The sequence below is a fragment of the Poromitra crassiceps genome, assembly GCF_964638095.1.
Source record: "Poromitra crassiceps genome assembly, chromosome: 22".
NCBI classification, from domain to species: domain Eukaryota; kingdom Metazoa; phylum Chordata; class Actinopteri; order Beryciformes; family Melamphaidae; genus Poromitra; species Poromitra crassiceps.
Genome location: NC_139647.1, coordinates 11556257 through 11571375, shown reverse-complemented (window position 1 = coordinate 11571375; position 15119 = coordinate 11556257). Strand labels below are relative to the sequence as shown.

Here is a 15119-nt window from a genome sequence, read left to right as displayed (position 1 = left end):
GGAGCATGTTGTAGGTGGAGCAGGTTGTTGCCTGTTTGCACAGGGTCAGTTGCCGTTTGCTTCTAGTGCTGGGTGATGTGTACACAATCAAATATCACAATATTTTTGACCAAATACAGTACCTCAATATTGATAATGTGACAATATTGTAGGGCGGTCTATTGGTGCATTCACAACATATTTACACAATGAGATTTTTGATAAACAAGGAATCCTGCGTGCTACGTGCGCTCCATTCCTAGGGTGGAGACTGAGATGATGCGCCATGGCTGCAGTTATGGAAATCGTGAAAATCGTGACTGACAGACAGACATGCAGATACTGCCCACCCACCTAGGCGCCATCGTGCAACTGTGAGCCATCGGCTCATACTACATCACAGTTGTTTGAGTGACATCACTGATGACATCACAATTGCTCGAGTGACATCACTGATGACATCACACACGGGGTGGTGAATGGGGGAACGGGCACTGCACTAGTAATGATTAAGTGGGTAAAGGCAAATAATAGAACAGCTAGAACAGTCTGGTAAGTTCGGAAAATTACATCACTTTACTGCCATGCAGCCTTTAAAACGAGGACTTATGCCATATCATACCATATTACGATATGCAACAATCTAAGACGATATCGACTCTCATATCACAATATGGATATAATATAAACAGATTGCCCAGCCCTAGCTGCTTCCTTTCTTTGGCATGATGCAGACCGTGCTGAGGGCAGCTGGTACCCAGTGACTGGCAGCCTGATGTTCCTCGTCTGCTTTCTGCCTCTCAGCTTCTTGACTGTGCAGCTCGTGTTACTGTTTGATCCCCTCTCACCTCCCTCACTCTCATATGCTTTGACTCTTTTTTTCCTTATTTCTAGCACTTTTCTCTGACATGATGATTTGGAGGGCGCTACGCTTCTGACCCTTCTGTCCACAATAGAATATTACGCTTATTTTACTGTTGAACTCCAGTAAGTTACTCTCAGTAAGTGTGTTCACAATACAAAACCATGAGAGTTATGTTCTGTGTCTTGATACAGAAGTCAATTAGGACATTTACAGTGAGTGAACTGGATATGATGGCAATTTCAAATTGATCGCCATGTTAATTTAGTCTAAACTAAAGTAAAAAGACATTTACAGTTTTTCTTTTTCTTTTCCCAGGGTGCCAAGTTAAACTCATACTCATAATACACATACACATAATTACTACACAACAATACCCATCGTGCTGGAAAAAATGCAAGAACCATACAGACTTTTTTTTCTTGATCTTGATGTTGATCTTAGAATACATGTCTTCCCTCTGATCGTCTCTAACCTCAGCCTCTCAGCCCCTTTCGCAGCGCATGCAGGCAACATGTAACCCAGGTTACCAGAACCCTGTAAATGCAAAATAGGTGTCTAACCTAAGAGATAATACTGTGAGTAAACAGTGAATATATGCCTACTTAAAAGTAGGATAACTAAGAAAATGTCTTATGTGAATACAATAAGCTAAAATGGTTATTGAAAATAATATAACCAGGAAATAATCGAACAGTGTTGCTAATAGCAGAAATAACGGGTGAAATAGCGTCTCGTGAACTATGCAGGGCCGTGTCTAACCCCTTTGGTGGATGTGCGGAATGTCAGTAACCATGAAATACTTTCAAAGTAAAAGTCCTCCAATCATAAATTCACCTTCCCATAGTTTTTAAAATATTATTTCACCCGTTATTTCTGCTATTAGCAACACTGTTAGATTATTTCCAGGTTATATTTTCAATAACGATTTTAGCTTATTGTATTCACATAAGACATTTTCTTAGTTATCCTACTTTTAAGTAGACATATAGCCCTCTATCGTTGCAACGGCCTAAAAACTGCGCTTAGTGCCAGGCGCAGCGCAGATTAGCCCACATTCACTGTTTACTGACAGTATTATCTCTTACGTTGGGACACCTATTTTGCATATTCACTTACTTTGGAGGCGTGTTTATCTTATGTCTACACATTTACCTTTCAGTCATTAATTATGTAACATGCAGTCAGGTGAAATCTGCACTGTGTCACTGAAACGAGCCCCTTATCCGAGATCAATCGACAGAAGAGGCCTCAGTGAGTTGTATTATAGACGACGACTCACCATGATATTATATTATAATATTATAGACGACTCAGCCTTCTACATTTCACAAATAAGCTCTTGCCATCTTCAGTCTGAGCTGCAGCAGTCCTTCAGAGGGCCCATGGGCAGGTTGAGTCTGAGCAGCAGCAGTCCTTCAGGGCAGGTTGAGGTTAATCGTCTCTCGTTTCCCTCAGCCTCCTCTCCTCTCCTCTCCTCTCCTCGCTCTCTGTCCTCCAGCATGTTGCAGTGGCATTAGCAGCTAGCAAAGTGTTTGACATTTGTTCTAATAGATTTAATTTATGGCTGAGAAACAATACATAGTAAGTCAACCAATAAATCAAATGGCAAACGGCAACTCTCTTATTTAGCCCGACGGCAGTGACAGGAAGGCAAGGAGGGGAAACAAAAATAGGGTAAGTTATCGTTTTAAAAGTAGCTGTGAGATTAATGAAACATTAACACAACTGTGCTGGCTTAAGAGGTCACTGCCTACATTTAATAGGTTATTCAATCATACCCAGCTGGGACTCTGTGTGTGTTCATCGCTTCCTTTGTTGACTACAGTGCACCAAGCATGCATGCCAATAGACTAGCGCTGCATAGGGCCAGCAGAGATGCTTTTGAATCAATAACATGCACAATAAGAATGCTACGTCTCTGTAAGTGAGTGAGCAGAAATTGTGTTCGCGGCCACATTTTACGTGCCATCACGCTGAATCTTTCAGGAAGTGTAAGGCTAACATGTTGGTCAGGAAATTCCACTCCTGTTCTGATGATGTGAAGATCACACTCTTTAGGGCTTACTGTACCCCTATCTATACTGCCCCCTTGTGGGTAAAGTTTAAGAAGGCGAGCATCCATAAAATTCAGGTTGCCTATAATGACTGCATGCGCTGCATCTTGCTGAAAAAGCCCAGGTGGAGCAGTGCTGGTGACCTGTTCTGTAAGGCGGGGGTGGCCACTTTCCAGGCGCTCCTGAGAAATCTGAGGTACAGGTTCATCTGTAGATTGAACGTGTCTCAGAATGTCATTAAGTTGCTCACTGATCCTGGGCTAAGCACTGTGAGATACCAGTCACAGATGTGGAAACTCTGGTATGATTCTCTTTTATAATGTTTTTGTTCTTTTATTGTGCCCTTATGTGCTTTGTGTCCTTTGTAATTGTGTATGTGACATCTATGGACTAAGTGTCTGTCAATAAAGGTTTGATTGATTGATTGATTGATTGTAAAGAACACCCCTGCAGGTGACTTTAACGAAGCTGGATTTTTAAAATTAAGTAATTACTGTATAGTGTATAGGGCCGAATAAATGGGCAAAAATGGCTAATTAGTGGCCAAAATGACTCAGCACCATGGAGAGCTCTATTCGTTAGCTACTGATGGAGCTTACCTGAGCGATGAAAACCCTCTGGGGAGAGAGAGGAGAGTGAGCAGTCACACAGGGACGATGTTACACTTCACGGCTGAAAATCACCACTGACAACCTTCAACCATCATCCATGCTTTTCTGCACAAAATGAAGATGGACATCTGCTTTTAAATGAAGTGTGTTCTCAGAGAAAACAGGATTTCACACTCATGACAGTCAGTCCTTCTGTAGACTGATCCCACCATATTTATATTTTCAATGATTACTTTTTCATTTTTCTACCACACATCTTTTGGCGTGCATACTTTGATGCTAACACAATGTGTCTGTTTATTAGTCTAAGTAGGGCGTGACAGATTTTACCTTCCCCCAAGAAAAGAAAAGAAAAGCCCCAACCAAAGCTCCCTTGTGGCAATATTAGAAGTCAGTTGGCAAATTCAGTGCTTGGAAACATTTAGCAACAAATCCCCAGTTTAGCCCTCAGTAAAGTTGCTTTCTGCAACAATAAGATAGTTTAGTGACTAATGGAAGTAAACACTTACCATATTTCTCTTATTCATTTCTCCATCCAGCCATGGTACCAAAGAGCGGCGATCCACACACTTCTTCCTGAGCCAGAGGAAGAGAATAATGATCAGATTAACATTGGTCGCTGCCGTGTTGTGAGGACATAGAGCTGTCTCCAGTAAGGGTGCTTTCTCACTGGCGCCTCGGTACCGTTCCCGAGCACACCAAATTGACCCCAGTTTTGGAACATTTGACGAGTGTGAACGTTGCGTTCCGCTCTGCGCCCGGGCGCACAACAGGGAACCGTGACAGGATCCACTTGAAAAGGTGGTCTCGGGAGCGCTTTGGCGTGCCCGGGCACGGAACACTTGCGAGTGTGAAAGCCAACCGTAGGCATAGTTGATGACGCAAGTGCACTCTGTTTCGTGGGGAGAGGGGAGGGGCCAATCGTTCCCAGTGAGAAAGCAACCTACGAGACACAGAATAAAGCCGTATGTGTGCTTACCAGAGGCGGAGCGACCCTATCAGCCCGGGGGGGGCGAAGCTCTTCTTCTTTTTTTCCAATTAAGGCCGGTGGCGAAGAAAAATTTGCCTTTTTTGCATGTTTGAATCTGTTTTAGCCATATTTAGTGGAATATCTCATTTTAAACACACCAATGTTATTGTCTATTGATTGAATTGCTCTCACACTCAGGCCTGGCCTGGCCTGGCATGCCAAAAAAAAAAAAAAAAATTGGATGGGAGTGGGCCCGGGGCGGGCGCACCCTCTGCCCCGGTGTACGCTCCGCTACTGGTGCTTACTGAAACCACATTCTACTCTTCATTCAAAGTGCAATGACAGGCTTCACTCTATAGGTGCACGAGCATAAAAGCCTTAGTAATTACTATTGCTATGATAAAGGTTCTAATTTAATTTCCCAAATCTACATTTTATGAGTAGAGCTACTGGCATAGCAATGAAACAAAGTGTGCCTGCACTCATACTGAAAAATGGTTTACAGAACATGTAAAGTCTCAAGAAAATCTGACAACACACCAGAGTCTTGGAGATGTTAATGATTAATCAACAATCCATGAATCACCATTAAGAATTTGATCTATCAAATGTACATTAACTGATTAATGTGTTCTATTAGCACCACATGCCACCACAGAGGAAGAAGAAAGCCAAGCAAGCAGGCAGAAAGTCCAGTGTGGGAGAATTACACCCAAAAAGACAACAGTATTCATTGTAAACATTGTAATACAATGGTGAAATTAGGGATGACAAAAATACCACGGTATCGCGGACCTTTATGTGTTATGGTTCTTCTCCTTCAGCAGCCATTAGCACGTTGAATTACAATAGCCTACGCATGGTTGTAAACAGTCAGAATGATTGAATTGATGACTTGATGACTTCTTGACAATCACAGCTACACTGATTGCTCTAGACTGGGCTGCCAGGGGGAGGGGGCATGTAACTGCACTCTGTCTGCAAGCGACCTGGGCACTTTCTCTCAGTGGGAAACAGCTGATAAGGTATATATATATATATATATACTTTTTTTTTTTTATTAAGAAAAGGTCAGGCCACACTCTGTCCATTCAATATAATGCTAAGTAGTCCTGGATGCTCCATTACCTCATAACACGCCTTATGTTCACCTTAAGTAACCCCCTCCTCCACTCTCCCTGTTTTCCCGCCCGTCACCTGACTCACCCTGTTGCAAATTACCAAACAAATGAACCCTTTCACTGCAGACAAATGAGGAAAAATAGCCTTTAAAGAGGACCATTTATTCGAATCCCGCTTGACAGGTCGGAATCTCTGATCCCATTCCCCTGCTTGGGAGCATGAGGCGAAAATAAGTGGGGAAAAGAAGGGGAAACGCATCGGGCATTTCAAAGTCATTGAAATGAGTGGTCCCACTGCAGCGCTGCTAATATCTGGCAGAGCAGAGTGTGTACAGTGCAGTGAATTCAAAAGACAAAAGAGGCGTGCGTCCTGCTGGCTCACCTGGTCGCACGCGTACCACAGAGGCTCGGTCCTTCGCGCGGCCGACGTGGGTTTGAATCCGACCCGAGGTTCTTTGCCGCATGTCATCTCCTCTCTCTCTCTCCCCACCTTTCCTGTCTGCCTGCTGTCCTGTCTAATAAAGGCAAAAAAAAATGCCCAAACAAATCTTGAAAAAAATAAGACAAAAGAGGCCATCAAATCAACTCTCCAATAACAAGAAAATGGAGCATTGAAGCCAGACCTTGTTCAATGTCTCATCTCGTCAACTTCATTCTCCACTGCCCGTCTGGATCGCAGATGCAATTCTCAGCCGGGCGATGTCATTCTTGTTTACCAACATTTATGGCTGAGAGAGATATGAGATCGCCCCGTGCTTCTTTTCTTTCATGTTTTCCTGGTGCATCGCTCCCGCTGAAATCCCAGCTAGGCTCGGCGAAAGCAAATGATACGCGACGAAATGACTGAAACATTAACTGTGGTCCTCGTGAATAAAACAGCAAGGACTTTATGATGGTCTGGATATCATGCAGTAATAGAAGTCTCGCTCCGGGACGAGATGGAGAGGAAAAAGTTATTCATCTGCGATCCTTCAAAAGTTAACCCCCCCCCCCCCCCCGAATTTACCTCAATCGCTTCACAAGTGCACCCCCGCTATGCTGCCGCGACGCCAGGCGCCACTTTAAGGTCATTTTCCCCATGTCTAATTTTACCCTTGGGTACGCTCGAGTAGAGTGTATAAGAGCAGCCATCATTTTAAACACTTGTTCCAGGCGCTATTTCTTCCCCAGTTGATGTGCCTTCATTCCGAGGTGATGGAGTGCTAATGAACAGACAGGCAGATGCATTTTGACTGAGGTCTTATGAGACTTTCTTGAAGGCACAGTATCCATCACATCACACTCTGCTCGCTCCCAGAGATACGGCCGGGCTGCATGGCCAATCACGTGGCTAATAAGAGATACGGCCGGGCTGCCCGGCCAATCACGTGGCTAATAAAGAGATACGGCCGGGCTGCACGGCCAATCACATGTCTAATAAGACGAGACGGCACGTCGGCTGGATCAGTTCATCCAGCCTATAGACCAAATCACCGTGACGTCACCATGTAAACAAATTTACTTCCGGGTACCACTTGGGGAAGGCGGCAGGTTTAAATGTGCGTGTTGTCAAATAAATGCTGTCAAACCCTCTCGCTGTTTTCGGCCGACTACTTTCAATTTAAATGGTTAAACGGTTGGTAAACATGCTTGTCCGACGTATCTAGCCTTTCTTCTGTGTTTGTTTGATGTAGTGTTAGCTAGCTAATAACGTTTGTTTGTCTGTCAAACTCGCTGTTTTTTTGCAGACTTGTTAACGTTACAGACAGAGCTACTAACCTCGCGTCACCAGGCTCTTCTCGGCGATAAAGAGCTACTGACGCCACGTTAATTTAATTTAGCTTCAAGTCTACTCTGGTCTGGTCCAACAGGTAAATTAGCTAGTCTGGTCTCCACTAACGTTAGTGAAAGTGTTGTTATGAATGATATTAAACAACAACACAACACGGACGAACCATTTTTGTCTTCTTTGTCTGTTTTTGTCTTCAACACGTCAGTTTGTGCCGTCCACCGCCATTATAATGTGTGGACCTCAGGGGTACCCGGAAGTAAATGTAAACATCCCGCTGATTAGGTCTATGGGAGAGATCCCTGGCTGCCATCAGGTGGCTGTTTGATAGACACTGCTAGAGCTAAAAGCAAGCTAATGAGCTAGAATGCAGGTTTATCTTTTTGGACAAAACATGACACACTCAGTAGCACCATGCTTAATCACAGCTGTTAATCCTCTAAATAGTGGTCACTACCAGCTGTTAATCCTCTAAATAGTGGTCACTACCAGCTGTTAATCCTCTAAATAGTGGTCACTACCAGCTGGAATTTAACAGTCATATTTCGTGGAAAACATTATTTCCCTTGCCTCTTTGGTTATAAAGGAGTTGGACATGCGATATAAACATAATAGAAGTCTCAAAACACACTGGGCCCTATCGTCGTAAAAGCGGTAATTTAGTGCTTGCGCGTGTTTAATGCCCGGCGCAGCGCAAATTGAAGGCGTCCCCATGCGCTTTGTTATTCTCCCTGTCGCACTAAGGCCCCTATCTTCCCACTGGCCTTAGGCGCTAAAACTGGCATTAAACGCAAAGAAACGCACCTTGCGCCTGCCTCGGGAAGATAGCAACATGGTTTTAGGCACCGAAATGCGCTTTACGCCGAAGAGGCGTGGCGCAGTGCCAGAATAGGCCAGAATGGGCGTTTCGGCCTTAAATACCGGCCTAACGCTATCTTCCGCCCTGGCGTTAATTTAGCGCTTACTGTATTTGTATATGAGTATTGGCCAGAATGACATGAACATTTGGACACTTATTCAGCAGGTATCTTGTATGTTGCGTTCAGGTGCACTGTAAAAAAAAAATATATTTTTTTTTTATATGTTTTTTACAGTACGGTACTATAAAGTAACCGGTAGGCCAGAGGCCAGTAGGCGGAGAAATCACCGGCCACCGGGGCTTGGGGAACTCCCTGTATCAATGCGACTCATTGTGCCTGTGCCATAAGGCTGTTTAGAACACGGCTCTCTCGAATACTCGATTCTGATTGGTCAATCAACAAGATTCACCGGTCATTATTTCTCGACAACCGACCGCTGCTCTGCCACACCTGGATTAATCAGTTGATAAGAGCATTTTGTCCGCAGACACTACTAATTAGGCCTACCAGTTGCAGCTGTGGTGTCTTGTGTGCCAATTACGAATGAAACCGCTTTGTCGTTGAAAACGCTATTAAAAAATCTATTTGAATAATTATTTTTGTCAGATTACTGAAATAATTTAGTTGTAGGCCATGTTCTAAGCGGGATAATGTATAGTGAGCCGGTGATTACTGGAAATAATGACCTGTCGGTCATTATTTCGCCAGTAATCACCGGCTCACAATACATTATCCCTTACATAGTATTGGGCTAGTTCAATGCTCCTATTGCCTATCTGTGTCATCACCTCAATTGCGTTTCTTCACTTTACACAGCGACAGTAAGGGGCGTTATCAAGAATTCCACTCTGGGACCCGTTTTCATTTTTTTGCGTTTTCACCCCCCAATAACGCCGTCACCGTGTAAAAGGAAGGCACTAACGCTAAACAAGTTTGCCGTTTTATGCAGGGAGCGTCGCAGTGTAAACAGGGCCTTAATGGGACATCCGTGCGTAATGACTATCTAAAGATTACCCCTGTACTGCGCTGCACTGCGCTGCGCAGCGCGGAGAATAATGGTGAGCTTTTCAGAGGTCTTCGCGCAAAGGGTTGTGCGCATAGGTACGATAGCAAACGTGAGGATTTAGCGCAGCCATGCCTGGTTTAGCATACAGTACACACAGCTGCGCCGAGGCGGAAAAACCAGCGCAAAAAGGCAGCCTGTGCTCGTCCGACGACAGCATAGACGCAGCGTTACGGCCGCGAACCGGGGCGCAAGCGCAGATAGCGCTTGACGACGATAGGGCCCATGGTCCCCAGATAAAGCCACCAAATCTCACAAATGAAAGAAAAGCCGCGATCCATCGACAAAAGATTTAATGACGTCTCTGTGCGGATGTAATCTCTGGGGTGCCAATCAACAGATCCAGACAAGGGGAAATAAGAACGGCCAGCAGGGGAGGTGGTGTCAGATCATTTTAAGCACACCATGATACTGTTAGCCTGAGGCCCCTTCTGCCTTCTGAGCTCCTCCCACTCTGTCACCTTATTGTAAGAGACAGGCCAGGTCCAGCTGCCTCCACAAAGCCTCTCTCTCTTCCATCAACCCGCCATGTTATCTGCACTTCACACTTTTTGACCCCCAACAAAGAAGAGATAGCAAATATGGAAGTAACTCACTGTGAAATGGCCACACAATGGCTTGCCGGGGAAGAGCCGTGTCAGCTGGCGGCTTTTGCCCACAAGGGGAGCGCTTTCTTCACACCTGTCTGAAGGATAAGTGGGCTTGTCACCAGCCCAGCTAATCTGTTGCAGTGCACAGCCACACTCTATCCCCCCGTGGTCCTCTCTGCTCGTCCTTGAATGGCATTGGCGATGGAAGCATGCCTGTGTGTGGTGATCAGTCTGAGCAGGTTGGAAAACATGGCACATGAGGTCAACGAAAGACACAAGGGAAAGACTAGGCACCTAGTACCATACGATATTGTACTGTACGTACCACCATACATGGGTCATGATACGATTGTAGCACGATACATTGCAATACGGCACACATTGGGATATACTGTAACTGTACTGCAATACTCTATTACCAAACTGGCGTATATGTAGAGTCTACATATAGTGAAAATATAAAAAATAACATTCTGTGTGCTACAAATTGAGTCAAAACTCTTTCAATTCAAAATTATCTGTCCAATTTATTAGAACGGTATTTGTACAGTTGCACACTGGACATACTGAAATGTAGATGCCATAACATCATATTGAAAATAAAGTGCATATAAGTATTCTCGTTGTGTCACTGAATCCACGGCTGTGCAAACGAAAATTGCATACAGTATTGTGGGGGGGGGGATATTGTGATATATTGATAATATATATATATATATATATATATATTAGGGATGGGCATCGAATTTCGAATTTTCGAATAATCGTTGTTATTATCAAGGTCGACTTTTATTATTGAAATTCGAAATTCGAAATTCGAAATTCGAAAAAAAAAAAAAAAAAAAAAAAAAAATTGAGTGAAACGTTGCATTGTCTCCCCTGATTCTAAGTATAGTCAAATCGCTTGGTTTGAGCAAGTAAAACAATTTTTATAAGCATTTTAAGCAAGGTTTATGGAAAAATGAATGGCGGATGAAATCCCATGAAGAGGGAGAGGGGGTGACTTTGGCACCCCTTTGGCACTCAGACCTGAGCCTACTAAATATTTAATGAACCACTCATGATTGTCAAAACAGTTTTTTATTTTCGAAAATGTCAATGTCATGTAACATGTTCTTTACTTCAGTGGTGCAATGCTTGTTTGAGCTAAAAATCCACAGCAGAAGCTTTTTATATTAATTAATAAAGCCGTAGACTTAGAATCAGGGGAGACAATGCAACATTTCACTCACAAAAAAAAAAAAAAAACATTTTTAATTTTTTTTACATTTTTATTTTTATTTTCGAATTTCAAATTAAATTCGAATTTGGCCAGCGAATTTCGAATAGTGTTTTTGCTAGAAATGCCCATCCCTAATATATATATATATATATATATATATATATATATATATATATAGGCACAGCCTTGAGAAAGACCTTTTGCCCTTTACACTTTACTCTTCTCTGCTGGCATGAATGAACGCTACCATAAATAGACACATGGTGCCATCTGTGTGGGATATTAGCTAATATTAAAATGTTCAAAGGAATGTTTTTCTGAATACCAACAGTCACTCAAGAAGAGAAATGGATGCAATCAAAAATGTACTTGATCTACAAGGGCATAGAGGGAGAGATAAGACAGGACAGTGAAGAGTGCTGTCGGAGTTGATAGGAGCGGTAGAGTATTATAATTTGGCCAGCGTGCAGAACATGAAGTGGGCTTGCTGATATGCAATCACTTTCCCATTCACTGCTCCCAAAGGTACAGTGCTCTCTGATATCAAAGGTACAGTGCAGCGTGCTCTCTCATATCAACTCTGTGTTATCAAACATTTCATTCTATTAAGAACAGTGGATACGTCACAATAATTACAGAAAAGTAGATGTAAAATGGAGTGCAAAGGGGGAGTATATGATTATCGTGTACAATCTGCTTTTTTGAATCATTTCTCCCTCCTCCGCCCCTCCTCTCTCCTTCCTCTTCGCAGGGGAGGGAGGCAGACAGGGGAGAGAGGAGGAGGCATCTTGTCTCCCTCTCTCTCTGCCCCTGTCTCCCTGCCTTCCCCCTCTCCGGTGTCTCCTCCTGTCTCCCACCTCCTCCCTCCCTCCTCTCTGGTATCTCTCTCTGGTTTAGCATGTACTTTAGGCTCTTAATGTCACACTTCTCACCATATACCAACTTCAGTCATGAATATTGTATTGTGCAAGAATAAGCCAAGCCAAGGTCTATAAAATATAGGTATTATGAATTTGTTATAGGGTCAATGTTTAGGATAGCTTTCAACGGGACTAAGTACGTTATATGTAGTTTTTTTCTGGTTTTCATGCCTTTTTTGAAGGTTATTAATACTTGAAAATAATATTGATACTTGAATTTTATACTGTAATTTCTTTTAGCATGATTGGATTTTTTTTTTTACTCTTGAAGGACGTCAAATATAATCTTCAAGAGTTTTAAAAGACAAATCACTTGGGGTTTTGGTGTCTCATTTAACTTTGATAGTCTTGCTTGACTACATTTTGACTTTGACTAGAAGACTTTTTCACCAGTCCAATAGGATTAGTTTAAGATTCAGATTCTGCAGTTGTGTTGGCTCCATTTGGATTGGAAAGTTTTTCACTAGGGCATTCTCATCCTTTGCATTGTGTGGTGTCTGTATGGTTGAGCCAAATACTCAGATGAAATTACAAAATGACGATATACACCAGTGTATGTACCAGTACCAATACCAGTAGGCTACCCTTAAAGTGATACCGATACAAAGTACTTCATTCAACACCTTCTTTTTTAGCCATACTTTGAACATTTTGGTGACATCTCTTTGTACTTTTGTACTACTTTGTAACAGCATGTTCTCCTATTAGGTGGGCAAGCCGTTCCTGCCAGTCGACACATATATTAGCTTCAGTAACCGGATGATGCCTGGACTATCCTTACACATTAGACTTTGTTGCTTGTCTTTTGTTTTACTGTTAAGCGTCTTTGGGTCTTGAAAAGCGCTATATAAAATAAATGAATTATTATTATTATTATTGATATTGAGCCACACATTCACCTGGGAATGAGTACCGCAGGGATGACATTTTTTCGTAGGCCAACTGAGAATTCATCTACTTCCTGGTTCTCTCATCAGGAAGTCAATGGGATTTTTGTATGGGGATTTTGCTTAGATGCCGGAAATAAGGTCTGTGGTTAACAAAAGTGTATGAAACTGCTACCTTTGTGTTCAGCAAGATAATCTTCACAAATGAGGACTACTTTTCAAATCGCATTTTTTTTTTTTTTTTTGCATGCTTTGATATTGATCCACACATTCACCTACAGCAGGAGAGATGTATCATAGCATAATTGGGATTATAAACATGATTCAATGTTGCAGCTTCATGTCTTTGAAAATATACCGATATTGATTATAGTTAATTTTTTAAATAATCATATGTCTGTGTCCCTTGCAGCCAATCCCACGGGGGTGGGACCCAAGACGGGCTACCCGGGCACTACGGAGGTGTTCCGCGAGTCGAGCAGCACCACGGGGATGGTGGTGGGCATCGTGGCGGCGGCGGCCCTCTGCATCCTCATCCTCCTTTACGCCATGTACAAATACAGGAACCGAGACGAGGGCTCGTACCACGTCGACGAGAGCCGCAACTACATCAGCAACTCGGCGCAGTCCAACGGCACCGTGGTCAAAGAGAAACCGGTCAACACCGCAAAGACCTCCGGCAAGAACAAGAAGAACAAGGACAAGGAGTACTACGTGTGATCCTCGGTGCTTTGGGTCTCTGCCAGACCGATTCAAACTTTGATCGAAAAGACCAATCGGGAGATAATCATGTGTACAGTATAATAACAAAGATGAACAAAAAACAAACAAAGATTATTTAGTCATTTTTCCTATAAAGCAGTGCACTGAAAAGTGAATACGAGGAGATGAAAAATGTTCTTTAGACTTAATTCAAGCACACAAGACTATGGATATAGCACGAAGATGTACCGTCCAGGATGAGACTGGCAGCCAGTTGAATACATATAACATGACACGCAAACAACAATGTTCACCCATCTGTGACGTCTTTCCTTGACAGGATAACGCCATCCAACTAAACTGAGGGGCAAAGGTGCCCTTTGAAAAAGGGAGAGTCAACATTACAAAATGTAATGTTTTCATTGACATTGCCTGTGTGTCTGTGTTGTCGAGACTTTTTCTATGAGAAAATAACACGATGCATAAATAAATACGTACACAAATAAATCTGCCAAACATTTACTGCGGGACAGGGGCAAAAAGAAAGCAGGTGACAAGGAACACAAAGTGAAAGAGGTTCCCGACTGGATGTTCAAGGAATCAGCCTAAGTGTCTGACTCTGTACCAATTCAAGAGGCAGCGTACTGCCTGGCTGACTGATCTGTCACAGTGCACAGATGAGAACGGATTCCAGTTACTGCTGTAAGACGACGTTTGAAAAGATGATACTGTATCTCCATTGTGCCAGTAAAGACATCCGGAGGCCTTGGCTTTTCACATGTCCTCAGAGGTCTGGGGATGTCTCGAAGCCGACCATTTGGGAACCATGCACGCAAAATTATCTTATTACAGTACATATGTTTATATACAGTACAACGACATCTATTATGTGCTTTCTGGACTGTGACAAAGTGGTGTTTTATAGCCTGTTGTATAGATGATGCAAACTATAACTGCTCCTCAACCATTTTTGGAATAAAAATTCAAAAGGAACAAAAAGAAAATGTGTTATTAAGTGTTGCTAGACATAGAAGATTTTATGAAGACATTGCGTTTTATTTTTATTTTATTTTTTCAGTTGGATTATTTGATTCAGCCCCCGTTTCTACATGTGTTCCTACATCGTTTTTTATACAAACGCCAACCTGAGGTAGACTGTCCCGGACCAGTAGTAGCCCAACCTGTCCTAAAAATTGCACAAGACATTGATAGTGGAGCGGCATGGCATGGAAATATTGTGTGGCCCTCTTTTATGGATAATGGTAGAATCACTGCCTTCCTCCTCAATCCTGACTAAACCTGCATCAGTGAGAATGAAGAGAAACCATGGGCGTGATGGATGATGTTGACCATGTTATGATGAAGAGAAACCATATGAGTGATGGATGATGTTGACCATGTTATGATGAAGGGAAACCATATGAGTGATGGATGATGTTGACCATGTTATGATGAAGGGAAACCATATGAGTGATGGATGATGTTGACGATAATGTTATAATAATTC

The 15119-nt window shown here is 42.8% G+C and overlaps 1 protein-coding gene across 28 annotated transcripts in view; it reads left to right on the top strand.

The window, feature by feature from the left end:
* The window catches only part of LOC310795973 (neurexin-1a-like), a gene marked incomplete at both ends in the record, with an annotated part of 449961 nt that extends 436331 nt beyond the window's left edge, over window positions 1-13630 (top strand). For all 28 annotated transcript variants that reach the window (XM_083658106.1, XM_083658105.1, XM_083658103.1 and 25 more), the window contains one exon: window positions 13323-13630. In XM_083658106.1, the coding sequence (XP_083514232.1) occupies window positions 13323-13630 (308 nt within the window). The remainder of the gene's footprint in view (window positions 1-13322) is intronic.
* Between the last annotated feature and the right edge of the window lie 1489 nt (window positions 13631-15119).